Below are 27,674 nucleotides of genomic sequence, written 5' to 3'. Positions count from 1 at the left end.
CAAACCATTCTGGGATTCTATGATCTCTCATTTCCTGTAAAATCTTACCAGTATTAAAAGGGGACGGACAATGTGAACTGGAGAGAGGCAGCTTCCCAGACCTCAGGGCTTCCACCCAGTTCCTCTGCTTCCCTTAAATTTAAACAAGCAAGGAAGCTTTTCTGCCCCTTCAGTTCCTTTTACTGGGATTTGCAGGAATCTTCACACTTCTGGTAATCACTGGCCTGGTCCAGGCATGCTGGGCTTTCCCAGCAAGGCCTGGAATCTCCCTGAGCTCTTTAGCACTAATGTAGTATTTTAGCTTGCCTCATTCTACGGAGCAAAAGAGACAGAGAAAATGAAAAAGAAAATACTACTTAAAGTTGAAATCAGCTCTTAACACCTCTACCCTGTTCTCCCTTGCCTCTGGGCTACAAGCCAGCGACAACTGCAGCTACCTCCTGTTAGGTTTTTAACAACAGAAAATAGATGAGCAGGAAAAAGACAAGACAAGAGGTGGGAAGGATTTGATAAAATCTCTCTTGGCCTTGTGCGGGCTCTGGCAAGGGGCAGCTCTGCACCTGCACACCCAGCTCAGGGCACAGGAGTCACGGGGAGAGCGGAGCAGAGCTTCCTGCTGATCATCTCCAGCTTGCCAGGGGCAAATTCAGAAGGTCAGGTAACCTTCAGAAGTGCTCGTGCTACTGTTCCCACACGCAGCTCTTGTGCCCGTGGCCCCGCTGTGCTGGCTGGAGGTGCAGGGTGGGGGGGTGTGCTCCTCCCAGGGGCTGCCAGATGCACCCCTTGGGAGGGTGCCCAGCCCCCGAGGGGATGGAGGCCAGCAGGGACACTCTGAGCTGAGTCACCTCGCCCTGCTGCTCGCGGGGTCAGCCCCCTCTGCTCCAAGGAAGGCTTGTCTGAACCCGAAGCTCTGGGGCAAAGCTTTCCCCTGCCTTGTGACACCTCCTCCCGGAGGAGCGGGATGCAGGGAGAGGCAGCCGGGCTCTGCAGCCTCCCGGGGGATGTCGGGGAGCAGAAGGCATCTCCCCTCCCAGGTGTGCGGGGAGGGGGCCGGGTGCTGCACCCCGAGCCTGGCACAGCAGCACTGTGCCAGCACTCCCTGCCTGGCGTGCTGGGAAGTGACATCTGCTCTCCAGAAGCCATGGCAACGCGCGGGAAGCTGGCTGAGGGCAGAGCCGGCCTGGGAAACCTAAAGCAGCACTGACACCTTCAGGAAGGGGAGACGAAGCTCAACACCAGCCTCGCCTTGTCTTTTCCCTGCGGGGCTCAGAGCCTACTTGGGAGGAGCTTCCTTCTGCAGCTGGTTCCTGCGATCCAGCTTGCTCATGACCTGCGTGATATCCACGGTGTTGGCGGCTTCTCTGGCTTTGGCCTCTTCCTCCTGCTGCCTCAGGATGATGGGGCTGGGGCTGGAGCGGAGGTGGCGGCGTCCGAACAAACCCGTGCTGGGCAGAGAGACAGGGGAAGGAGAGGGCAGTTAGTGAGGAGAAGGGCACCAAAACCTCCCCCTGGGGAAGGAGAGTTACCCAGGAGAACAAGCTCGGACACAGAGATGGCCAAAGGAGTGCAAAATGCTTTAAAGCAGGACTGGGTGACTCAGTGTCACACATGAGCTACGGAACTGCTGAAAGTGTCAAGGTGCTGCTCCTGAGGGACTCCAGGGCCCACCCACATCACTCCTGTTGTTGTGTTTGCACATAACTCACACTCAGTGTGAAGCCAAACAACTCCCATCCCTGGAATTTTCTCTAGTGCCCTCAGGAAGATCAAGACAGGGACGAGTATGGGTGTTTCTGGTGTCTGTGACGCCCCCAAAAAACACCCGCTACCTGCTTCAGCAAAGCCACTTCCCCAGCAGTGGAAACAGGTCCCACCTCTGGATGAGGCACCAGCTCTGGGTTAATGGGATGCTGAGGTTTGGGGGGGATCCAGAACAAGCACTGACAAACACAAAGGCAGGATCACTGGGATTAACCAGCATCTGCTAGTGACCGTGTGATGTGTGGCTCACAGAAAACCTGACCAAACCCCAGGCCAGCCAGCAGCAGAGCTTTTTCCACTGACTTGAAACAGGCTTTAGATGAAACAACCAGTGTGAAAATCCACAATTCCTCTTTTCTTGCCTGCTAGGTTGATGAGTGGAAGAGGAACAGAGAAACAAACACCACCCAGTCTGACACTGCAGCTTTAGGAGCAGTTGCAGTTCAAATGGCCTGAATTTGCTGTATAACCTTCATCTTGCTGAGAAAAAGCCATTTCCAAGGCCATCCACCTTGTGCCAGCTGTCACTCACAAGGTGCTGCTTGTTCCCACATGCCTGCCACCTTCCCTCACACTGGGGGTGAGCAGCTTTGTCCAGGCAGAGCTGAGCAGATCCCATGGATTACCCTAAACCTTGGGTCTGTCTCTGCTCTGGCAGACAGTGTTTTGTGGGCAGGAGTTTTCCCATGCCCAGGACACAGCGCTCTCCTTCCAGGAGAAGAGCTATTAATTAATTCAACAATCACAGCCCTTCTCAACAGACCCAACAGAGAAGGCAGCTGAGCAATCAGCAACTCCATTCCGACTGTTCACAAGCCACTTGCAAAAGGCTCATGAATAAACAGCACCATCAGTTCCAAAACGAAGCATCTTCTCAGTGCAAAATTTTATTTAATTAAGAGAACATCTAAATCGTAGTAATTTTGCTGCAACTTGGACTTTTTCTACCCTTGCTACAACAAGAAAAACAAACCCCACAATTACAGCCAGTTTCACTTGCCTTTTTTTGACACCCTCTTGTGGCACAACAGCTTTGGCCAGCATTTCCTTGTATATTGGAGACTTTAAATAGCGGCCATAGGAGTCCTACTAGCAGAAAAAAGAGAAACTGGTAGTTATGGGCTGCAAACACCCTTATTAAAATCACCACCAAATACAGCTGCTCAGGAGCCAGGGAGGCTGGGAACTGGATAATCTCCCCCAGCAGCCCAAGGGACTTTGCATCTTTCAGGCAAATGTAGCTATTTAAACCAATATCCTTTCATCTTGCTGTAAAATTCCCAGGATTTTCCATCTCACAATAAAGCTTCACAGGTAAGACCCAGATCAAAAGATCTGAACGAAGCTCAGCCTGGGCCAGCAGGGTCTCAGAGTCACTGCAAGGTGAGGAGCTTGTATTCCAGCAGCCAAACTTTTCATCAATGGATGAAAACCAGTCCAGTTCTGCTGCTCTCAGTGCATGAGCTGGTGCCCAAGCTGGAATTGAAAAGCAGGACTTGCAGCAGCCACCTGACTCTCACCACCCTGGGGACAGGCTGCCTTAGAGGGAAGAAGCAGCAGCAAAATACAAATGCCTGAAGCAGCACTTGCTTAACTCAGCAAATTTGAGGGATTTTCCAACAAAGGCCCCTTGAAAGGGACAGCTGATAGCACACAAAGGAAAGGCCCAGAGGGCTGGAATCCCCCTCAGGCTCCGACAACAAATAACGAACCTTTTTCATCAGCATGTAAATGTGGGTCTGAGCAGCATCTAGAACATAACGATGAGGGTGCTCCAGGCCCTTGACTGTGATGCCCATTGTTTTGCCATCGATGTTAATCCAGCGCCTTGCTCCTGGAGCCAGGAAGAGCCTGCCAGGAGGAGGAATCAGCAGTGCCATTAGCAACTGAAGAATTCACACATTCCTGTCTATGCATGAAAGGAAAAGTCCCTTCAGCTCCCTGCTGCAATTTGCTGTCCTGATCTTGGGCAATCCATATCCTCTTCATCAGAGATGTGCACTCACTTCCCCTTGCACATAATATAAGCCAAATTTTAGCTCACTGGAAGCAAAAAGCCTCTCCCTACTTTGCTTGTGGCAGCCTCAAGAACTTTGCTATTCCACACCGATATTTAAATTACATCCTAAGACTGAAGCGTAACAGAGAATAGAGAGGGAAAGTAAATATATTAAAAAACTCCATTTCTACTTCCATCTCCAAAAGCTCCTTTCCTACGTGGGGACAAAAGACAGCCACATTCGGTAATAGCCTACATGGAAAAGTCTCAGGAATAAATCATTTGGAGAATGAAAACCTGTGGAAGGTGATGGGACTCATGCACAAAGAGTTTAAGAGTGGAAGATTTTCACACTCACTTGTAGATTTCTTCTGCTTTTTCTTTGACCTTGGATTGGTCTCCGTACTTGAGATCCTCACAGGCTTCCCAGAAACCCAGATTCTCTCCTGCATTACAAGGACATAATCAGCAGAGGGTGGGACTGAGGAAAACACAATCCCATTTATTAACTCCTGGATTTGTTTGGCACAGTTTGTTGGCTCCACACCAGTCTCTCCAATTCTTGAGTGACTGAAAGCAGAAAACAGCTTTCCCCTGTTCTCCGCCTGCTGACATCTCGAAGAACTTGTAAGCTCAGCCAGTTCCACCTTCTCTGGGAGCAGTCATAGAATTGTGGAATGCTTTGGGGTGGAAGGGACCTTAAAGCCCATCTCATCCCACCCCTGCCATGGGCAGGGACCTTCCACTATCCCAGGGTGCTCCAAGCCCCGTCCAACCTGGCCTTGGACACTTCCAGGGATCCAGGGGTAGCCACAGCTTCTCTGGGCACCCTGTGCCAGGGCCTTCCCACCCTCCCAGGAGAGAATTCCTTCCTAAAATGCAATCTAAACCCTCCCTGCCAATCCGGGCTGTACCGCGTGTCCCGTGCCACTAGATGGTACCGCCTGCCCTGGCTGCACAGCTCCAGCAGCCTGCACCTTGTGCCACTGTCACCTCAGCCCACGGACACTGCACACCCACCGCTGAACTCCTTCTTCAGGAAGAGTTGGAAGTTCTGGCGGCCTTTGGGGTCCCGGATCAGCTCGCTGAAGTTGAAGGCCCATCGCTCCACGCGCATCCTGGTGGGCACTTCCACCCTGCGCGAGTCAAAACAAACAGCAACGCCGGTTTCTCTAATTAGCAGATTAATTAAAACCAAAATGCCCTTTGCTGCAGTGCCAAGGGACTTCTCAGCATTCTCTTGTTTTCCAGAGTGGTGTAATGAGCTCCTGAAGTCAACCCACTAAGTAAGTTGTGATTAAACAACTCAGGCCACAGCGGGATGAGGATTTAACTGGGATTTATGCAGCTCTCACAGCGACAGGCCAGCCTTGCCCTGAGGTTTGACTCGGTCTCATCCTGGAGGAGGCTCTGGTTGCTGCCCAGAGCTTTGCTTCTCATAAAGGCATTCAGTGCAGGCATCCCCTGGGGATGTCTAATGGGATACAATCAGTCTGTAACAGGATTGCTGCTCTCAGAACCACTAAGATGTTGGATGCTCCAAGCCCCAAGATGCCACAGTGTAATTAGCAAATCCTATCCAAAGGGAAAACCAAGGGAGGCCTCAGAGTGTGTGCCTCCAACCCAAAGCCTCTCCTAAGGAACCAGCCTGAAGGGTGAGCAAAGACCCAGGGGAGCAGCTGAACCCTGAACTGGTCCTATTCCATTCCTGTGCTAGTGGGCTTCACTCATCCAATGGGAGGATCAGACCCACTCAGCAGGGGCTGAGTGCACTCCCATCATCAGCTCAGGAATTTCTGTAATGTTAAGGAAGGCTCCACTTGAAGGAGACAGTGCTGGGAGTTCAGCATGGAGTATTCCCAAAGTTTCAAGGTGAGTTGGAAAGGGAACACTTCTCTGCTCATGATCAGAGATCAGAGATCAGATACCACAATGAAAATCAGTGGTTCCCTTTCCTGATTTCTATCAGTATAAAGGTCACTGTAAACCACAGGCTGGCAAAACAACACAAATACATACAGCTTTGCATTGAGATCCCAGAACTCAGGGTCATCTGATATCCAGGGGTTGCTGGGGAGACATCCAGACAGGATGGGATCGTTGGAGAGGAACTGCTCAGAGTACTTCACAACCCTGCAACAAATCCAAAATCAAAATATTCATTTGGAAGCCAGAATTACAGCCAGCCCCATTATAGCCAAGTAACAGACTACAGATGTCCTCAGAGGTGCAGGACTCTCAGCACAAGGATCTGGAACGTGGCCTCTGCCTTCCTAGGAAAATTGATTCATTAGCTCAGTTAATCTTTTCCATTTCCCAAACAGAAGTCTCCTGCTTGTCTTTCAAAGCAGTGAATTTGTCAGTTCAAATACAAGGAGATGCAAGACTCTCTTCCATCACCTCCTTTTGCCTTTTCATTTCAAGAAGTGGGACTAAGCCCCTGGACAGTTCCTGTCTCCTTCTGCACCCAGCTGGCCAGGGCCTGATCCTGCATCATACTGGGGGGAAAGGGCCAGGGAAAGGAACACAAGGGTTGTGTTCACTCAGGTGGGTTCTCTGCAGCCTTCCCATAGGCCACGGGAGAACTCAGGGAGCTCTGTGAGAGTGAGGGATTACTGAGGGTTCATCCCAGCTTCTCCTTTCCTCCATCACTTACCACAGGGCTCATTCCTCTGCGAGTGGCTCTGAGGGCTTGGCACAAAGCAGAACTGTCTCTCTCCCAGCAGGAACCAGACAAACACTTCTCCTACCTTCTAACTTGGCCAGACTTCTAATTACAACTGATTTCACTAATGTCCTGGAATTTTAGCTCCCGCCTCCCTTTTTCATTCTTGAAAAAAAATCCTCTGGTTTCTGCATTTAAAATTCCTTCCAGGCCAAAGTGCTTTCATGTGCTCAGAGCTGGGGGTGCAGTGTCCAGGGGCCCGTTGCTAACAGGCACCTTGGCACAGACCCTGCAGTTATACAATGCTCCTGCACAGAGCAAAGCACAGGGCTGGCACACAGCTGCTCCATCCTACCTTCCCACTGGGAATGCCAAGGCATCCAGCATCTGCATCAGGCACTCCAGTCCATATATTCTGATCAAGCAAATCCAAACCTGTCAGCTCAGGTAGCACTGCTGTGTGCTCTGGAAGTGCTTTGCAGCTTCTCCTAAATCACTGCAATGCTCTGAAGCATGCACGCTGCCCAGCCGCTGCTCATATCCTCATTAATAATTTGATTTGGACCTGACTGTGCAGCTGACACGGAGTTCCCAAGTTCCTGAGGGTTTTTGATCTAGGCGATAGGCATTATCCCACCAGAACTAATGAGTGAAAAGCCCCACTGCCAAACAGTTAAACACCACAAAATTCCTGGGAAGTAGCCAGGTGTCCCCAGCTCCAGCTCACAGTTTGGAGAACAGAGGCAGCAGAGTTTTAAGTGACCTGGGAGTCAGTGACAGACAAAACGAGCAGAGCTGCTGGTGCCCTGCAAGTTGTGGCTCTCAGAAGACTCTCTCTTCCACCCATCTCATTCATTAAGACTGTCTTCTCTAAGGAACTGGCCTGAGCACCTTGTTTATCTCAGATGTGACAGGAATCTCTGGTGGCAACGACAGTGTAAACCAGGCAGGTGCTCTGGGTTGCACCTCAAGGTGCCTGGTCAGCACAGCAGGTTCCAGGCAGAAATGCCTCTGGCAAACACACCAATGCCTAATGCCAGGGCTGGATGCTTCATCAAGGATCTGATCAGGAAACACTCCCACTGGGAAGGGGAACTGCTAATTAATTGCTTGGATGTTCATGGAGAGGCTGTTCCCCTTTGTAATACAGAAAAACCAGACAGTGAGCATCACCATGGGGCAGGGACACTCACGGGGGTGAATCCAGCCCAAGGTGGGGACCAGTGAGGGGGGGGTCAGTCTGTCCTGCTGGCTGCTCATCTTGAAGGACAGACACACTGCTGGATCCTCTCCAGGCTGCAGGGCTGTGTCCAGGCATCACAGCCTGGCCCAGAGCAGTGTCAGCATCTCCTGATTTCAGAGGGAATCTCAACCCAGAGGCTGGTGCTGCTCTGCAGGAAAGCTCCCAGGGAGCCTCTTCATCCTGCCTGGGACTCTGATCCCTCCTCAGCCCCGTGCCTCCTGGCCCAGACAACACAGCCCAGACAGCACTGGGCCACCACATGGATTCCTTGGCTGAGTCACCAGCTGCCAGAGCAGACGGCTTCATCAGCTCATTAGGAGATAAGCACTGAAGACTAATTAATGTGTGGACAGAAGGAAATCAGGACTTACCCTCCAAGAGAGACAGAAGATTTCACTCTGGTCTTCAGGATGGCCTGCTGATAGTACATGATCTGAGGGGGATCAGACACAGCCATGGTTAGGAGCACAGAGATTTGAAGATTAGCCCTAGCTGGAGCTCAAACAGGTTCTCTCCCAGGTAGTGAGGCTAACTACAGCAGGGACTGCTTCTTCCCTAATTACTGGATGTCCAAGGAACCAGAGAACCCCTGAACTGTCTCAGTGAAATGTCTGTTTTCACTGAGCTTACTGCAAACATCAGAAGTGCACTTTGCAATGTGCGAGTAATTAAAAAGCACTCCCCATGTTATATAGAAATTGAATAATAGCTACCATCCTCAGCACCTACAAATGCTCTGGATGATTTAGCATGTAATTATCATTGATTCTTGGCTGTCTCTGCACTGGCGCCACTGTGATTTCCCCACCACTAATTCTGATCTATTGGATTTCAGCCCTGGTGTCTGTCCTTGCCTGAGCCTTCCTGTCACTGGGAGAGCTGCTGGCTGCCTGCAGTGGGAGGGAATGTCCTGAAATTACATTGATAAAAGCTCCATGGGGCAGGGACTCTGCTTTTCAGAGCCCTCTGCACAGAGGGCTTTGAGCCACACTGGTGTAGGCAACTCATACAGGATGAACACCCAGAAGTGAGGGCAGCCCTACTTACCTCTCTCCTAAAAAATTCCATAGTATTTTTCTGTAAAATAAAAAAAAAAGAATCATTAAATTGGGACGGGTGCTTACACTTGCTTTTTTTCTTTGAGACATGGAAACACCGTTGCAGGGCTGCCGTTGTGCAGTGCTCTCCAATTAATTCTGATTACAATTAAAATCAAACACAGCAGCTGGGCTAATCAGGGTATCATCAAAGCTAAGAGCATCCCCACACGGTAAATTGTTCCATTAGCTGTATTTACTGTTTAGCATTGCTTCTCCCATCACAGGCTGCCTGTATGCCTTCAATTAAGGGGTTATTCTAATGGAGCTAAAATAGATTCATTTACGAGACACAGATTAGATCATTCAATATTAGCTAAAGGAGACAGGAACCAACACATTGCAAAATATAAACACCACAATTAAAAGCCTCAGAAGCAGTGTCTGCTGTGCAAAGGGTGTTTACGTTGTGATTTGAATAACTCAGACTATGTTACATGTCATCCACAAATGAGCAGGCAATTGAAGGCAAGAAATTAACTGCAGGGTGTTTATTCACACAGCTTCCTTTGAAGCACAGTTACTTTGTGTGGAATAAACTGGAGAAGGGAGAAGGAAAGACAGGCTAAGTCGGGGATGCTCCCAGCAAGCTTTTAAAGGCTCAGGCAGGGTTTCAGTTCCTCAGCTCCTGTTTCAGTCAAGACCTGCATCCCAAAATTATTCTATCAAATGAACCCTGTGGCAGGCAGGGGTCTGCAGAGTGCCTTGGTGAAGTGCAGTTTGTGAGGGATGAGGGATGAAGCATCTGGTACTGAATGCCACAGGCAGCTCTGCTCTCCCCTCACCTCCCCAGAGACCCTGAACCCAGAGCTGCCCCTATTTTGGGAAAGGCAAGATGCTCTCCCAGGGTTGCTTTGTGAGGAGACCATTGTGGGGTCACTGATCTTCTTCTGCACTTTAACCATCGTCACCAGTCCTGCTCAGGAGGGAGAAACTCTTCCCTACATGGCAGGAAAGCAAGCACATTTTGCTGACACTTGGTTTTGAGAGGCCCACTCACCATTTCAGCAGCAGGAGCCAGACACGCAGCAGATGAGCCCAATCCCTGCAGCACCACCCCAGAGCCAGCCCTGACCCTGACCCAGACACAGCCTGGCCAGCAGGGCACCAAAAAAACCCATCACAGTGATATTGTGAGGGGAGGAAGGTGTTCCTGCTGCAAATACCACGACCAGCTCTGAGTGGGCACAGACAACTCAGCAGGGACAAACAGGGCAACAAAAAGCAGCAGTGATGCTGTGCTGGCCCTCTGAGTGAGAGGGGGAAAGGACTGACACATCAAGGGAGAGGAAAAGCTCTAGGACAGCAGGATCATTGCTCACAGGGCTGTACAACCTCCCCTGCTGATTCACGAGCTCCTGGGACACTCTCATAAATGATGGAGGAACTGGGGAACAGCTTTTCACCCTTTTCTGCTCTCAGGTGCACTCCTGATTCCAGGCCACCTTCCAAGCAGACACCATTCCTTCCCCTCACTTCTGCAGTGTCATTGTTTCAGGCAGACTGCAGAAATGGAAGGGAAAAAGAAATCACCTGCTTGCACAGAGAAATTTATTGTATTTACTGTCCCAAAGTGTCCTGTTTAGAGACCTGTGTTTCTGCTCCAGGCCAGCTGCCTCCTGCACAACAGGAGCTCACTGTCTCCTTGGGGAATCTGAGATATAAACCAGGCCTGATCAGATTTACAAGTGCCAGCTGAAGGGTTCCATTTGATGGAACTCGAGTGTGGCTAGAGCGTTGATTTCAACACATTAAAATCATTAGATGGTTTTTAAAAAACCCTGTTTTCTTCCACTTTTTTGTCAAGTGGGGCCTCAGACAGGCCTGGTGCAGTGGGGAAGGAGAAGTGGGTGCTGGCACAGTGGCTTGAAGGCAGCTCATGTGGCAAGAAAGTGGTTTTATCTTCTAGAGGGGTCTGAGAGGATGGCAGCACACCACACACACGAGACAAACAGCTGTGGGAAAGAGAAAAAGAACACAGTGAGTTAAATGTTATATAGAGACAGAAGGGTATCAATTAAAATGCCATCACAACAGAAAAAATTGTATGTGGGTGAAGAAAAATCCACAAACAAGGGAAGATTTTATTTTTTTAAGTACACCCCACACCAAGGATCCCCTCCTGCCACAGTCTGTGTGGGGGTCAGTGTGGTGGGTGGCTGGTGCTGGAAAATCAAGGGGGTTTTGCTGGGGTGCTCCAGGTGGGGAGGGGATTTACCAAGGCTCCCCCAGAAAAGGGGCTGAGCATCTCTGAGCAGTGGCACACACTGAACTGCAGCCAAATCCAAGGGGAGCCCACTGCTGAACACCCTGGGAGGCTGCAGGTGCTGGCTGTGCTCAACCCCTTCCAGTTCCCCAATCAGCAGTAACTGGGAGGAATCTCAGCTATTTCACCCCAGAGCTGCTCATAATTTCATTTCCCTTTCTCCCACAGTGCTCCTACAACCGGTTCCCAGTTCACTGCTGCTACAAGTGGCCCCGAGCACTCTCCATGTCCCACTGACCACTGCCAGCTGTGCCCACCATGCCACCCACCCTTACCCCCACTGCTGACTGCAGCAGTGCCAGAGTGCCCTGCACCACCCACCCACTCTGCCTCGTCTGGAAGGAAATCACATTTGGAACAAAAGAGTCATTTCTCATAATGAGATTAATTTTGCAATGCCCTTAACGAGTGACTTATCGCAATTACTGCGGATCAGCTCCCCAGCCCTGCGGACTTCAAATCAAGATGGCAATTAGTGAAAGGCCTCAGTCTGTCTCAGGCGAGTGCCAAGAGCTGTTCCACATCCTCTGACAGCCCCGAGACATCTCGTGGCACTGGGACACCCTGCCTGGCCTGGTCACACCCCACTGCCACAGGCTGTGAGCTCCCCGGGCACAGGGGCTGCAGAGCCCAGCTGGGAGCCAGCCAGGACCTGCTCCAGAGCCTGTGTTTGGAGCTGATCCACGTGGCTGAGGCCACCAGCTCCTGCAAGAGCTGGGGCATCTGCTAATTCCCAGCTACCTGTTTGCTCCTCTGCTCAGTGTGAGACTTCCTGACCACACTGGGGAGATGATGGTCATGGTGTTTTTGCCTGCCTGGCCACTGTTCCCTGTTTACAGAGCTCATAAACATCTGGAAACAGCTTTGGATGGATGCCTGGATGGAGCTGGATGGAGCTGCAAGGTTGTGCAGAGCTTGTCTGGGACCAGGACACTGCAGATCCCTCACTCTGCCCTGAGTGCTCCATGCAGAGCTCAGCAGGCTGTGAGGCTGATCCCAGGAATCCTGTGCAGGGAACTGGCCACTGAGCATGGGGCAGAGCCAGCTCAGCCTCCCTCCAGAGCTCCGGGCAAGGAAGATCCACCTCTCCAACCCTGCAAAGTGCACCCCAGCACACACCCAGCTGCCTTTGCACACCCCAGCACCCCTGCTCGGTGCAGACCCAGCCTTTTCCCACACTCAGCCAGCTGAGAGCCTGCAGAGACAAATCCTGACTCTGGGATTAGATCATCTCAACCCTTATCTCCACTGTGCTGGTGCATCCAGCCCAGCAGCTGGAAACCAAATCTGCCACAGTCCATGCCCCCAGTTTTGCTCAAATGGCCATTTTCCCCTGTCTTGTTTATCTGCCCCCGACCCTGTGCTTTCCAAACTTGTGATGATGCAGCAGAACTTTATCAGGCAAACTGACAGGGACTCATGAAATTAAAGGCCAGCAATGACTCGTTGATCAGTGGCTAATTTGCTACGGACAACAAATCAGGGCATTTCATTCAGCAGCCCCTGAATCCAGCACAGTGATTTTTGGGGGAGCTAAAGCACCTTTCAGAAAGACTCTGGTTCCAGGAGGCAGAGGCTGTGCAGGTACCTGCAGGCACTCAGTGGTGATTCTCAAGCAGTGAGGCTTGATGAGAGCCCGAGACCCGGGTAACAAAAGGCTAAAGCATCCCTTAATTAGCTGTTTAATGGGTGGCTGCTTCTGCCTGGCTCCCCCTGCCCATCCACAACCCCTAACTCTTTATAACCACGAGGGATGCCCATGGGTCAGTAATAAAAGTCCCCTTCAAAGGAGTTTGAGCATCTGTTTATCCCCGGAGGACTCTATCTGGGAGAAAGAGAGCAGCCCACCAAAGGGTCTGAGCAAGAGGAGATGTTCCTGCTAATGTCAGCTTCAAAGAAATCAGAAATTAATTACTTTATTTCCTTTCTCAACTGCCAAGATAAAAAACTCCATTGACCAACAAAGTGAAGGTGGATTGAGCAGGAACAGGGACACAAATCAGTCTGGCCCATCCTTTCCGCTCACCAAAGGCTGCTGAGCCACAGGTGTTTGTGAGAGCAGCCTGCAGAGGACACAAACAAAGCTGCTCGTCCAAAGGCAGCTCCATGTGGGCTTTGGCTGTCTCATGTATTCCCAAACACTCCTTCAAAAGCAAAAGGAGGAGCAAGGAGAACCTCCCCTCTCCAGCTCAGCCTCCAGAGAGGAGGCACAGCTCAGAGACCAGCTCAAAGGAGAAGGGCACGGAAGTCACCCCAAAGCTGGTGTCCTTTGGAGCCTCCCCTGGTGGGGGGGGACTGACCGTGTCTCTTATGGCCAGGGTGGAACTGGGCAGAGAACCTTCCTCCAGCTCCCTTCCCCTGTGCTACCAGGCAGCTGGCAGATGGATACAGCTTTTCAGACCATTTGCAAACCTAAAATCTCCTCCATGTCAGCTGTAAAACTGTGGGCGTGAAGTTGGCTTACTCCTCTTTCTATCCCTCTCCCTTTCTACTACTTCTTTACTCTTAAAAAGGAAAAAAAAAAAGGGCTTTCAGCAGCTGCTACTTACAGCAAGAAAAAAATAAAATACACCCCAACCCTACACTTTGCTCCTTTTCAGTCTCTATAGCAACAGAGTACAGCTGGCCAAAGCAATTATCCTGCTCTGGCTGCTGAGATGTTTAAAGGCTGTTAAAAAACTCGAAGTTGTGGGAATACTGTGAGTGTGATGGCAGTAACATTTGCATTTAATTGCTGAGAGATGATTTGACTTTGCTTCCAAATGAACACTGTTAAGTGCACAAAGACAGGATCATCTCAGAGAGATGATGGAGAAAGGGAACAGCAGCTCCAGCTCCTCATGCACTGACTGGATCTCTGTGATTGTAGACCCTGAACCAGTTTACCCAGTTACAGCCCTCATGGTCTTAGTTCACTGATTCTGTTTCTTTATGGTCTACAATACGCATTTTTTTGGCAACATTTTGTGTCTCCTACCCACCACACCAACTCCTTCATCTTCTTACCACACATTAATTACCCCTTGGGAGGTATTCTGTCATGTTATTTTAAAGCTGCATCTTTCCACTGACCCTTTACACCCCTCAACCCCACACAGTTCTTTCAACACTAACAAAAAGGCAGCAACGAGCACCTGGAGATAGAGGATTCCTTAAGTCAGTTTCACCAGCAAAGAAAACATGTCCTGCAGCCAAGCACTCACACTAACTGGTGTGGCAAGAAAGCTGACAAAGTATTTCCAAGCCAGAAGAAGCTGCCAGAGCCTATTTTGAGGGCCTCACCTCCCTGGTGAGAGAGCTTCAACCTCTGGCCTGTTCAGCTGTTAGAGCAGAGCTGACACACTCAGCCTGCACTGCCCAAAAAATTGCAGTCCCAGGGATGTTGTCTGGGTCCTCCCAAACAAACTCAGTAGGTGTGGAAAAAAACCAACCCTATCTCACCTGGTTTACCTTGTTTTCATTGGGATCTGTGACACGGTCTAATCCATACTCGAGGACGTCCACCATGCCCGGCTGTGGTGAACAGGAAACATCAAAGCTTTGTAACTCATTTGGTTTAAAGTCTGTGGATCACACAGATGCACTCCCACTGCTGGCAGCTCCCAGCTGACTCCCAGAAGCTCTGACTCCCAGACTTGGGAATACCCCGCTTTGAGCACAGGTGGACCTCCCTCCCTTGGACCTTTGAGAGCAACCAAGGAAGGGTGGTGAGGACTCAGGGCAGGCCTGGGCTGACCCTTCCCTGGCACACAGCCCAGAGGCATGCCCTTTCCACATGGGAACTTGTCCCAGGTGGCTGCAGGGAGGGTGCCACGAAGCCACTGAAGTCACCCTGTCACCCTCTACTCACGGGAGTTCTGTTCACAAGCCAGTAGGCTCTCTCTTGGCAGTCCAGGGTGTACCTGTCCTCCTTCTTCCGCTCCTTCCCTGCCCTGCAAAGCCAAGAACAGGGGAATTCATGAATTTTGCCCTCCTAAAATCAGTGGGATGAGAAGCAGGGCACACTCCAGCCTCCCGTGCCCTGTGGGTCCCGGCCTGACTGCACAGTGCTCTGATGCTGCCTCCTGACCACATCCTGCCCAGGCTAATTCTGGGCTGCAGATCATCTTCACATGGCCACACGTGACTCTGGCTTTTGAGAAATCATCATCTTCCTGAGCTGAGCTGGGAGCAGACACATCCTCTTTTGATAAGGCACACAGCCCTCTGGTAGCTTTCTGCTGACTTGCCCTCAGTCCTGCTGCTTCACGTTTATCCCTCTCCTATGTCCCCGGGCAGAATCCAAGGACTGCCACCCAGAGATACATCCTGGACATGTCTCATCCCTGTCTCACAGTAAAGCAGGGCCATTTCTCAGAGAAAATACTTGGAAATGGTTCCAAGGAGTGTTCCCAGGCACTAAAACCCAAATCACCTCCACAATTAAACAGAAGAGGCACTAGCATGGTTTGGGCTTGGACCAACTAATTCTTTCCCAGAAAAGTCCTGAGCACAATTTGGGACTTAGCACGGGGAAGGGAGCATTCCCAACAGGCTGTTTGCATGTGGCCTCGCTGCTGTGGTTAGCAGGGTGGATGCTCTGCACCAGTCTGCCCCAGCAGCACCATCAAACGGCCTCAGACAAATTTAATCTACTGGTTCAGACACAGGCTTGGTATCTAACTTTGAAACTGCATTTGGCATCTCTTAGCCCAAGTCTGACCTCAATTTACAAGAACAACAGTCTCGTGTTTAATGAGACAGTTATCTGATGAGCTGTATTCTGAGGACTTGGCTGCCATCCCAGGGAAGACAGAGAGGCTGCTGAGCAGCAGAGGCACTGCCTCCCATGCCAGGAGGTAAAAGAAGGTAACAGGAGTCCACAGAAGTAGGAAAGATCTATAAAGGAGTATTCTCATCTCATGTTCACCAACTTCCCTGGGAATTTGAAGGCTTCAGCTCCTAAAATCAAGTCATTTTAGCTGGGTACCTAAGTATGCACTTCACAGTTTGCTCCAGAGGTCCCTGCTAGGAACATTTACTGCTTCTTGACTCAGACCACTCCATTCAGCTGAGAGATGTGCAAGTAACTCCTGACCCAGACCAACAACAGGCCCTAAGTCCAGTGCCTGATCCACAAATACTAATGGAGAACACTGAGCTGAATGAAGTTGTCTCTAATGAGGGCTTGCAGCATCAGAACCCAGCTTCTTCACAGAACCACATCAAGTGTAAAATCTAAACCTCCCCTCCAAGCCATTTTAGAGCTGCAGTTGTTTCTAATGTGTGATTTAACTGTGTACTAAGACAGCCAAGCTCTGCTTCTCACACCCTCCCAGTGATGCAAACAAGGGAATGCAAGTCAACTCACTTATACTGCTCCTTGGCCTGCATAATAACAAAATCCCACTTGTAGTTTATTTTTTGATTGAGCATGTTGTAATGTTCCTGGAATAAAAATAAAAAAGCAGTTAGTGTGAAAATTCTGACCAGGGCACTCCCATGCTGGGGTTTTCTTGACTCTCCATAGTTCAATGAGGCCAGGCTGGCGACTGAGCCAAGAAATCTGGATTGTTCTGAACGTAATTACAAGAATTGCAACAGTTCAAAAATACCATTGCAAGGAGAGCAATTACCCCTGCTAAAATTATAATTGACTTCCCAGTAGTTTTCTGTACTGGTCGTTTTTTCACTTGCAGGATGTTGGCTTTTGATACTGCTGGAGTAACACCTTGCAATTGAAGAGGTGATTTTTTGCTGTGCTCCACTCATTAGCAACAAAGGGCTAAAGTTGTAGAAAATGAGGGTCTTGTAATGGAACAAGTGCAGTGTGTCCTCACCTTTTCATATTCTTCCAAAATCCCTTTCCTTTTAATGTTCTTCTTTGCTAGATAAATTGCTGTGGAGGTAGAAGCAAATTAGCAGTCAGTTATACTTAGACAACAAGTCCAAGAATAATTATAAATTTACCCACATGACAAACACAGGAGCCTTTGTCTGCTACAATGTCTTCCCAGGCATGAGCTCCAAGCTCACAACAGCTCAGTGAAGAAAAAAGAACTTGGTGCTTTTGGTGTGTCACTGATGCCCAGGCTGGGAGCAGCCAGGCAGAACAAGCAGTGTGTGGCTTCTGCCAGCAGCCACCCTTCCCTCGGGAACTCAGCCAGGCTTTCACGGCTCAAGGGACACCGGACCAAACCTTTCAGAGGCGTTGAGGCTCCTCAGAGTTTGACCTCCAAGTTTTCTGAGCACAGGCCAGTGTTTTTTGCTCAAGCTCTAATAAAATCATTCCAATCTAAAATGGGCTTTTCTATTTCCTCAGAAGATCTACAGCACAACGCAGATAAAAGCCACAGAGGACAACCTGGGCATGGACAAATCAGTCTGTGAACTGCACAGCCCACAGGAGCAAAGCCAGCTGATCAGCCCAAGTTTCATGTCCAGCTCTACAACAAAAAGCATCAGAAAGCCAACAAGAGATTTACATGGAAAAAGCCATCAGGAGATATTGGAAGTCACTGTGCTTTCTATAAAGAAAGAACCATCTCTGAATGCAGGGCTTGATCCAAATCTCCAGGAAGACAGCCTTGGGCTCAGATCCAGGAACACACTTAACTACTCAGGGAAATCTAATCTTCTGTTTAAAGTCTTCCCTCCCCAACAAAGTAATTCAGATGTGTTCCTGTGTAATGGATCTTGGTGGAACATAAGAGCTTAAGCACTTTCCCTCATCAAGGCCACCACAAGATGGTCACACCCTCAGTTCACCATTACTGAGAATTATTCACAAAATAGCATGAAAAAAAAATGCCAGGGCTGGTCCTTGCAAGTGGAGACACAGCACAAGAACATGAGGAGCAGGCGTGGTGCAGGACTGTGTGACAAATCCACACCCTTGGACGCGTGCAGGGCCACCACTCACCATAGTCTGTGTCATCAGCAGCCCAGCTCTGCACTGGCCAGAAATAGGGGGTCTGCAAGGAAAGGAGCCTCTTGTTAGTGCACGAAGGCCCTGAACTCATGAACTCCTCATTCCAAGTACCAGTGAAGGTATCCTGATTTCCCACAGAGTGGAAACAGTCCAACCACAAACCTCGACAACATCCCGTTATTACTGTACTTTTTGTATATTCATTATTCAGTGCCCCCACATCGTTCTATTTCCAACCAGCAACTCCATTTGCTGCTTTAAGACCTGGAAGAGAACACTCCTTTGGAAGAAAGCACAGCTATTTTTAAGTTGAACAGGTACACCAATTTCATTGAAGTAACTATCACAGTTTCCCTGTAAATTGCAATCTGAGTCCTCTCTGTGCAGACTTGCCTGAGTCTTCTCCTTCCTCCCACACAGCTACACAGCTCCTGGGAACTGCCCCAGCTGCCTGTTTTTAATAAAAACTAGTGCTGAACTCCCTCACAACAGCTTAGAGGAGCTGCAACTCACTTGAAACCTGTAGAGGCTGCCATCTGCCTTAAGGGTGAGGTTCTTTGGCTCCTGAAGAGGGTAGATATACCCATATTTGACAAACAGGTCTCCCAGGTGGAATGCCTCTGAAAATGGAGAATGCAGATGTTGGCTACACAGAAACACTTCACTGAAATTAAAAGTGATGCAAGGGAGAATTCAACTAAAAGGTTTTGCCTCTGGAGATCCCAGAAAGCTGACAAAGCCTCAATTCTTACATTTTCACCCACCTTCTGCAGTGATCTGCAAGCGCTGAAGAATCCACTGCATTATATCATTACCTGCAAAGCAAAGAAAAGGTCAGGTATTGCAATCAGGAATGTGCCTACATTCATGGGTGGAAACAAGACCTCTCCAGTCCTCACCCCTCACTGTGCTCAGGATCCCACCAAGGATCAGCCCCCTTCTTTGCAAATGTACTTCCAAATGCCCCAGGCAAGGAGGCACAGATAAAATGCACTGCTGGGCTCCCACTGGCCATGCTGGCATCCCCCAAGGCATCCAGACCTGGGAGAGGGAGCCTGAGGCAGGCAATGACCTTGGGATGGCACAGAGAGAGTGTGCACCAGCTCACATGGCCTGAGCAACACCTAAACCCTCAGCAGTGGCTTAGAAAGGGCTTAAGGAATGCAACACCTTTCACACCCAGGGAAGGGACGTTTTGCTCCACCTTGCCTTGAAGGATTCACTGCAAAGAACCTCCAGATTCACAGAGCACAGTCCTGTCTCCGTTTTGTAGAAGACCAGTGACTGGTCCTCTGAGAGTCCTTTAATGGACAGAAGGGATGTCCAAATCTCAGATCCAAGCTGCAGTGGTTACAGGATTTATCAAAGGGAAACAAGATTTCTGCATGCACACACATTTTATCTCTCCCAGTTCTTTTGTTGGACTGTGAGCAGTTGTACCCATAGGCAGCATAAACCTCCAGCAGTTTTAGTTTTACATTCTGGGGGGCAAATTTCATGAACCTCCTTCCATTTAAAGAGGGCAAAAATGCACTTGTTCCCTGAACAATTACTGGCCTTTCCCTCCAAACCTCCCCTAGGACTGCGGAGTGAGGTGTTGACCTTTCTTGACATTGCAGTGATGACTTAACTTTCTAATAGGGGCTCAGAGCTCTTATCCTACTGCCTGCTTCCTGAAATAGATGAAATTAAAGGATTATCTCATCACTCATTTCTAGACAGCTCCCTCTGTCAGCACTTTCCCCCAAAGGTGCACTTTTAACATTAAGGTTTATTTGTGAGCCATTTTACTGACTTTCACTGAATTTAACTAGTTAGCTTCCTGCACAGGCAGAGCCAGGCTCTCTCCAAAGCATCTGTGTCCCGTTCTCCAATACCTTCACCACACCCTCATCAAACATGAATCAGTCTCTTTTGCAACACCCAGAAGCCAATCAGTATCCATGCAGCACTAAAAATATCAATTTAGAGAGGGATGACCAGCACGCAGGGGGAGTGGAAGTCACTTGCCTCTCAGAGGTGGACTAGAATTTATGACTTGTGCAAGAGGGAACTTGCAGCAATTCTAGTTAAGGAACCAGAGTAAAGCAGACAGCATGCAATGAGGGTGAGTGCCAACACCTCAGACACCCATGGACTTTTAGGAAGTGGGATTTTACATTGGGCAGACATCAAGAGAAGTTCTCGTTCCCCTGCACTTCATCTGCGTGGGGCGTCATCTTCAGCACAGGGAATCTCCTCTTTGTGCTGCCTTAACTATTCCCTGTCCACTCTGGGAGGCAAGACCAGCTCCTTTGTACAGGCAAAGCGTCCACACAGCTCAGCTGCATAATAGCTGTGTAAGCCAGGATGTGGTTTGCACTGCAGTGTACGGAGGGTGATGCTGAGAACAGGCTTCAGATGCGTCCACGTTCTCCTGACCCTTTCACTGACTGGCTCTTCCCATGGGCAAGTGACTTCAGTGCCTCTAAAGCTTCATTTTTTAAAAAAATCGGGGCAAACAACACACTGGGCCTACGAGGCTTTGCAAACACAGTGGGGAAAGTCTCTTGACTTGCCTGGAGCAAACTCATTGGTTTCAGCGGGAGTTTTTGTTCAGAATTTCAAAGTGCTGAAGAAAGAGCGAAGCAGGAGGAGGAAACTTGTGTGTGGAGTATGTGTGAATATTTATAGCAGAGGATTCCTCACAAGAGCTTTTGTGGAGGCTTGGAGAACAGGGAAGCAGAGGTACTGATAGTGCCTGGTGAAAGGAGTAACAGGCACAAGGAGGCTGTGATAAGAGCTGCCTGTAACACTGTACATGACACAGCACAGCTCCCGTCTGCTGCTCCTTCAGCCTCCTTGAAGGAGGAGAAGCTGTCATTTACAGGCAGAGAAGTGGGTTGAATATTTTGTTCTTTTCCTGCCTACTCAAGAGGAATTATTACTAGCAGTAAACGTTAAAAGGGAGACTAATTGTTCATTGCTCATTTCTGAAGTACCATCTTTCAGTCTGCCTCCAGGCTGCTTGTTTTAATTGGATTTTAATATTTATCTTTATTTGTGATCCAGCCTCCCTGGGAGTATGAGAGGTCTGGAGGCTGCAGCATGTCCTCACCTCTGTACTAAGACAAGGCAAGGTCACTTGAGTTAACCCCCATGAGACAGCTGAAAGTGCCTGAGGATCAACCTTTGTGTCTGATTCAAAGAGTAGGAATGAAATGAGACACGAGTGAGAATGAGATAAAGGGAGCAGGGACATTTCAAATGATGTACAGCAGATATTTATTGGGAATAGAGCTCCAGCATGCAGCCAGGCACTGGCAGCCCTGGGGTCCACACGAAGCTTTTCTCTGCTGAACTTGGCCCAGTCTTTCCCTCAGGGAAGCTCTTACCTGTCACAGCGTGGGGGATGTTGGTGATCATCACCGTCTGCGTCTGTGTCTTGACTCCCGTGTCTGGGTTCTGCATCTCCATCATGAGTGTTTCAATCTGCAAAGCAGGGGATGGGATGGGACAGGATGGACGTCAGGAGTGGGCAGGAGGGAGCCCCAGGACCACCGCAGCTCCAGGCAACATTCCAGAGGGGTGGGCACTGGTGTGCCACAGGAATGGATGCAGTGGCTGCAGCCCTCTCTGAACCTCCCCTTGGCACCAGAGGTGCCACCTCCAGCCCATGGCAGCTCACACTGACTTGCAGGGTCACTGCCACTGAACACACACATACACAGAGCCAGGGCTAGCACAGGAGGGACAGGATGGAACCCCTCCATGAGAGCTGAGCTAAGGGAAAATGAATAAATAAAATCTCTGCTACCCATAAAGGTTCTTCTCTGGCTCAGTAGGCTGTTTGCTGGGGCACTTAGAAAGAAAAATGGGGAGGGAATAAAATCTGTGCTTCTGTTAGGAGGGGCACAAGGAGGTGTGTGAGGGGCTCTCTGACCACTGCTGTGTACAGCTGCACTCGCCCACCCAGGGTCTCAGCCCACGGCCAGCAAAGCTCAGCCCCTCCAAGGATGGGGCAGAGACATCCTTCTATCCAGCAGCATCTCCAGCCTGGGATTCCTCAGGGATCCTGGTGACTCATTTTTAACAAAGGATGAGTCTCACTCTCAGGGACAGAGTTCTTTTATTTCTAGTTCCCATTTATCTTTATTTTTTTAAAAATATGAAGACTTGCAAAGGTATTTTCCTCCTCTTTTTTTGGCTTCCTACCAGCACCATTCCAAAAGCAAAAAGCGTCTGCTTTCACTTGGGATCTGTGCTCAGATGGATGGAGTTGGGGCACACTCCTCCTCTCCTCGTTTTTGGTTATCTGAGTGCCATGAGAGCTTTGGGGAAGACGCTCTTCTTTTTGTCTTCTGCTTCCAGTGATAAATCAAAACTGGTCGAACAGGACCAATTCGGTCTCTCCACACACTTGTTTAGGGTGAGGCTGCAGCTTTTTAACTGAGAATAGAGGATTTAACAGAGTGTGACTTGATGACACCACGCATAATGAAGGGTATTGTCTTCACAGGCACCACAGTGACTTTGGTCCCAAGTCTTGCCAAGTGCTGTGAGGATTTAAGCTGTAGTGACAGGATACACTCTGGGCTTGTCAGTAAAACTGGATTTTCTACTGCTTTTAAAGGCAGTGACAAATTAATGCTAAAATGGAGAAGCCTGGTAAAATATAACATAAATATTTGTATAAGTACTTATAAAATATTTTGAAGGGGCTAAACCAGCCCCAAAGTGATGGAATACGATGACATTTTTTATATCTTTTAAGTGAACCCGCAATTTCAGCCTCAGAAAGTTCAAGGCTGTGTGAGATGAGCTGAGGCAAGATGGTCCAGCAGGCAGGGCACTCATTTAGGAAACTGTGATTCCAAGCAAACCCAGCTATCTTGGGAAGTCACTCTCTGTAACTGCACAGTCCCTTCACAGAGAACAGAGATACTGGGGGCAAACACAGCCCTGCTCATCGCCCATGTTCCAGTGACCACCTGGCAGATCCCACCAGGCTCAGCCAGAAGACTTGTTCCAGGCAGGCAGCACAGCATATCCTGCTCCAGCACGGGGCTGTGCTCTCCAGGTGGGCTCAAGAGACAGATCTTCAACAAGCTGAGAGCAGGGAACTGGCTCAGAAGCTCCCCCAGCCCCCCGGCACAGCATGGTCCCTTCCTTTAACCAGCAACTCTTCAACTCTTGTCATGTTCATGCTCTGCCACACTCCCTCTTGTCACCGGAGAAATGACAAATATATTAAAAAGCAAGGAGCTGCTCTTGGAGGGTGCCTGCTGCTCTGGCTGCAAACCATCCACCTTGCTGATCAAAACTCAGCCTTTCTCTGTCTCTTCTCCCAAGGCAACACTGGATTACAAGGATCAGGAGTTGCTATCAGCACCAGCCTGCAAGAGGGAGGCCAGGAGGGCTGCTTCGGACACAGCAGGAACACTTCTTTGCTTTGCTAAGGGCCCTAGTACATTTTGTCATGCTTTCAGCCAGGAAAGAGATGTCTGGTTTGAATTTTGCAGAGCCAGAAGCCACTTCCTGACACTGGTTGATGGGTGGAGATGCACACAGAGGTAAATATCAAGACTGCCAAAGGAGCCAGGCTCTGGGGTGAGCTCACCTCACGCACAGAGACACCACAAGGCACGAACCCCATGGAGATTTCCCTTCATATCAGCTGGAATCTCTGCCTGGAGGTGAACTCACCCTGAAAGCCATTCAGGAGACAACAGGAAAACCGTCTGTCCCCATCTGATTGCACAAAGTCAGAGTTCACTGAGTGCAAAGCAGAATTCTAACTCCCATAAAGTAAGAAAAACCATCACAAGCTCCAGGTACTGAGACTCAGAAATGCAACAGCAAAACACTGCCAAGGTGAGGAGATCAGCCCTTCCCAGCATCAACCCAGACAGAGGCACCTTTCCCTCAGACATAAGAAAGATCAATTTTCCCAGCAGGAATTTCCAGTTCCCAGCTGAGTGTACACTCCTGGTGCTATAATTAAACATCCGCTGCTTTCTCCATCGTGAGTATTTGCCTGGTTCTAGCCCCCCTCACTGCCTGCTGCTGTTTGCAAGGATCAGCCCTACCTGCTCTGATTTCCAAGGTAACAGTACAGTCCTTCTCCCAACTCAAGCCTCTGAAGGCTCACTCAATTGTTTTCTAGGTCTACAACTACCAATCTTGCTTTGCACATTGATGGATGATCAGAAAAAAGAAGAAATGAAAAAAATCCATTGTTAATTAACCACCTAAAACTTCCTGCTTTTTCTTAATTAAAGCTGAGGGGAAGTGGCATGTTCCCACTGTGATCCCTCAGCTAAAGGAAGTAAATCTGTGAGTGGGGAGAGCAGGGCTGTAGCTGGCTCTTCCCAGTCTGGAGGGGATTTTTTCCAAAGAAAGATGCAGCACTGGCATCTCCCAGCCTGGAACAGGGAGAGGGAGGATGGGATGAGGCTGAGCTTGGCCTAAGGCTCAACTTCAGCCATATTCAGGACCTCATTTAAACAGAGAGCAGGAGTCTGCTGGATTCCAGCAAAAACACAATTCGGGTGCTCACACACCTTGGGAAATGCCCAGGAAGATGAGGGCCAGCAGCTGCTGGAAAGTCTAAACCTGGAGAAGCAAAGCCAGGCTGGAAAAGCCCCCAGCCATGCTGCAGACCCTGGGATGGTCCCTCCCTGGTTGCTGCACAGCTTGGGAGAAGCCACCAGGGACCAGAGTGAGGAGGAGGCAGAAGAAGAAGGCATCCATCAGCCCTACCCACAGGGTGTGAGTCATGGTGCAGCTCGCGTAGCACAGCAAGGAAAAATACCCAGCCCAGCAGCTCCGGAGAGCACAGCCCAGCTCTGCCAGCTGATGCCCAGCAGACCCAGATGTGGCTGCTGGAGCAGGCACAAGCACCAAGAGCTCGAGATCATTCAAGCTCTCGCAGCATCCAGCCAAGTGCATCCAGCCAAAATGCATTTCAGAGGCTTGCTCGCTATCCCAACAGACTTTTGGGTCATTCTTCTTCCAGCCAAGATGGTTTAGAAGGGGAGGAAAAACAGAATAAAACAACCTAAGTGCTAGCATGATGAGCAGGTGTTACAGGGCCTTGGGGGTCTCTGATCCCCTCATAGTTCAGCCACAAAGACCAAGCTCCACATCCAGCCCGAGTCATTCAGAGCAGCCTCACAGCAAGAATAGGGCACTGCCCGGCACCCCTACAGCAACCCCCCGTCCTCTCCCCGTGTCCCAGGGCAGGATTGCTGCTGTGGTCACCAGCTTCATGCTGGAGAGGCAGCACAGGGAGGTGCACGGCAGCTGCAAAGGCACACGGGGTTCCCAGGCTGAGAGCATGGCAGGAATCCCTCCCTGCAGCTGGAGCAGCTCAGGCATAGCGTGTGTCAGCTGGTGGCAAAGCGTGAGCACAGGCTTAAGCAATTAACAAAGCTTCTTTCTAGGATTTTAGCTCCTCATGGGTCTAAGCCTGTAAGGTGCTTGCAGGGTGCATGCTGAGCATCCTCAGCTCCTGCCATGGGGAACCAGTAAAGATGCTTGGTGTTTCCAGGCAGCTCTGAGGACGTGGCTGTCTGCACACAGACCATGCTGCCATGGAACAGCCAAGGCTCCAAAGACGGCTTCTCCGAGGTCTGGAAAAAACAGAGCAGGAATGAAAGCAGAGACGAGAGCCAAAGGCTTTCGCTGACCACCGGGAGCTTCCTTCCCTTCCTACTACTAACAGGTCTTGGACTTGCAAAGCACTGGAAGTGCTCAGCCCCCCTGGCTGCTCACAGTGTGAGTGGTGCACACTCTGTAACAGCGATTCGCTGTGTTTTGACTGATCTTCCCACCTGAGGAACTCGGAGCACTTTGCAGAGACTGCTGCACTCCCACGGAGCAGCTGAAGCACAGCTGCTGGCGTTTGTTTTCTCAAAGCTTCTCCTCTGCACCCCCGCAAGCAACTCCACCGAGTATTACTCAGTACAGAATTTGGCCCAGAGATTTCCCTTGGCAGGGCTCCCCAGCCAAATTTACCCTGCAAGACACAGCACCAAAGAAAATACCCTCTTTACTTCCTCTGGTGTAGTAAGTACAGTGCACATACTGCCAGGCTCATATCTTAGCATTGAATATCCTCAAATTCCCCTCTGTTTACCCCTGGAATCATCCTTAGGTTGTGGGCGTTGAGGAAAGCTAACTACAATTTGAACAGCAACTCGCTGGCTGTACTTGTCACTGCAAATTCAGTTAATTCCATTCAACAGGATAAGCCACACTCAGGAGAGGTGGGTGGAAGAAAAGCTAGCTTAACACTCTGCTTTTTAAAATCCGCAGATACCAGCTACACTACAACTGGCTATGCTTTGAATGAATGCAACAGAAAAAGCCCACCAAGTGCTGTACAAAATTACACATTACACACAAAAGTGTGGGCATACGTCATCCCACTCCTTCTACTGCTTCACTCTGTCACAAATATGCTCATTTCTGAAAAACTGGAAGGAGGCAGAGAGCAGACAGTTGGCTGTAATACACCCTCTGAATGTGGACATCAGCTGAAAGCACTGGGAAAACACATACTGGACCAACTGGGCCAGAGCTACGCTGAGTGGCCTGGAACTGCAGATGATGGGTTTTTCCCTGGGAAAGGACGCAGCTTTGAGGGACTTTGAAGAAAAATAATGGGAGATGGAGAAAACGTGTCAGGAGAACCATTCAGCTGAGGCTAAGCTACAAAACATAAACAACATTACAGTTCTATTTTCTCCACCACTTCAGCACACGCTGCCCCCCGGAGCCAGCTGGGATCCACAGCGCTCTGCAACAGGTCAGGGCCCCAAACTCCCGGGGAGGGGCTGTCACCCCTCGGACGCCACACGCCCAGAGATGTCCCGGGGAGCCGTGGCCGAGCAGGATGCTATGTACACATATCACCCTAAACACTACCAGCGCTGCCCTGAGCATCGCATTGCCCGGCCCGGACGCGGCGCTGGTGTGCCCATAATGGTGTGGCCGTCCCCGGCGCTGCTGAGCCCTCACCTTTTTCAGGAAGGCCATCCGCGGGCGGTAGCGCTGGCCCTGGTCGAGCCGTGTGACGGTCATGGCGGCGGTGCGGAGCGGTGCGGAGCGGGGCGCGGTAACAGCGGAGTGCGGCAGCAAAGCAACCCCGGCCGTGCGCACCTGGCTGCGGACACTGACACCCGCCGGGGGCGGCGCCACCGCTGCGCGCCGCAGCCAATCAGCACCCGCCGCCCCGCGCTTATTTGCATGAAGGCGCTGGGCCGCCGCCTGGGGGCCCTCGAGGGAGCGTGCGGAGGGGCTGGAATGGCGTGGACTGGAGTTGGATGGACTGGAGCTGGATGGACTGGCCTGGACTAGACTAGAATGGAATAGGAGGGCTAGGGCCAGGGTCTTGGGCCTGGGTTTGGAGGAGAGGCAGAAGCCGATGAAGGCCGATTGTCCATGAGGGGTGATGCAGTGCCCAGGGCAGCACTGGTGGCGCTTCAGGGGGTTGATCTGTGGTCACAGCATCCTGCTCGGCCATGTCTCCCCAGGGCATGTAGGCTCCAAGGAATGACATCCCCATCCCCCAGAGTTTCAGGTCATGACCTGTTGCAGAACCCTGTAGATCCCAGCTGGCTCCGGGGGCCAGAGTCGGGGTGGGGGGTGCAGAATGTGCTGAAGTGATGGAGAAAATAAAGGCATAAGATCATTCTGGAATTTGTGGAGTCAGGTAAAACTAAGGCCAAGGTGTTGTGACTGAGTGTTG

At 50.3% G+C, this 27,674-nt stretch overlaps 1 protein-coding gene across 3 annotated transcripts; it reads right to left on the bottom strand.

The window, feature by feature from the left end:
- Nucleotides 1–133: 133 nt before the first annotated feature.
- Nucleotides 134–27,082, bottom strand: RGS9 (regulator of G protein signaling 9). 3 transcript variants are annotated; one of them, XM_048323443.1, is made up of 17 exons: nucleotides 26,945–27,080; nucleotides 21,316–21,412; nucleotides 18,706–18,756; nucleotides 18,455–18,561; nucleotides 17,933–17,984; nucleotides 16,851–16,909; nucleotides 16,382–16,458; nucleotides 14,882–14,963; nucleotides 14,482–14,544; nucleotides 8,716–8,745; nucleotides 8,040–8,101; nucleotides 5,780–5,893; nucleotides 4,781–4,896; nucleotides 4,119–4,206; nucleotides 3,474–3,612; nucleotides 2,762–2,847; nucleotides 134–1,445 (listed from the first exon to the last, which is right to left on the bottom strand). In XM_048323443.1, the coding sequence occupies exons 1-17, from the start codon at nucleotides 27,005–27,007 to the stop codon at nucleotides 1,274–1,276; spliced, it is 1,458 nt and encodes a 485-aa protein (XP_048179400.1). In that variant the 5' UTR covers nucleotides 27,008–27,080; the 3' UTR covers nucleotides 134–1,273. The 3 variants fall into 3 exon arrangements, with proteins under 3 accessions (XP_048179400.1, XP_048179401.1, XP_048179402.1); XM_048323444.1 differs by lacking the exons at nucleotides 21,316–21,412; nucleotides 26,945–27,080 and adding an exon at nucleotides 18,841–18,982; XM_048323445.1 differs by lacking the exon at nucleotides 134–1,445 and having other exon boundaries at nucleotides 2,771–2,850; nucleotides 26,945–27,082.
- Between the last annotated feature and the right edge of the window lie 592 nt (nucleotides 27,083–27,674).

Source organism: Corvus hawaiiensis, chromosome 19, assembly GCF_020740725.1.
Source record: "Corvus hawaiiensis isolate bCorHaw1 chromosome 19, bCorHaw1.pri.cur, whole genome shotgun sequence".
Lineage (NCBI taxonomy): Eukaryota > Metazoa > Chordata > Aves > Passeriformes > Corvidae > Corvus > Corvus hawaiiensis.
The sequence above is the reverse complement of the archived record's forward strand: the minus strand, read 5'-3'. Positions and strand labels throughout refer to the sequence as shown.

Excerpts from the sequence above, each read along its gene's own strand:
- RGS9 (XM_048323443.1), bottom strand. The coding sequence starts at position 27,007 with ATGACCGTCACACGGCTCGACCAGGGCCAGCGCTACCGCCCGCGGATG. Across the intron at positions 8,746-14,481 it reads CAGATCCCAATGAAAACAAG|AAAAATACTATGGAATTTTT; the intron begins GTAAACCAGGTG and ends TTTATTTTACAG. Across the intron at positions 1,446-2,761 it reads CAAGAGGGTGTCAAAAAAAG|CACGGGTTTGTTCGGACGCC; the intron begins GCAAGTGAAACT and ends CTCTCTGCCCAG.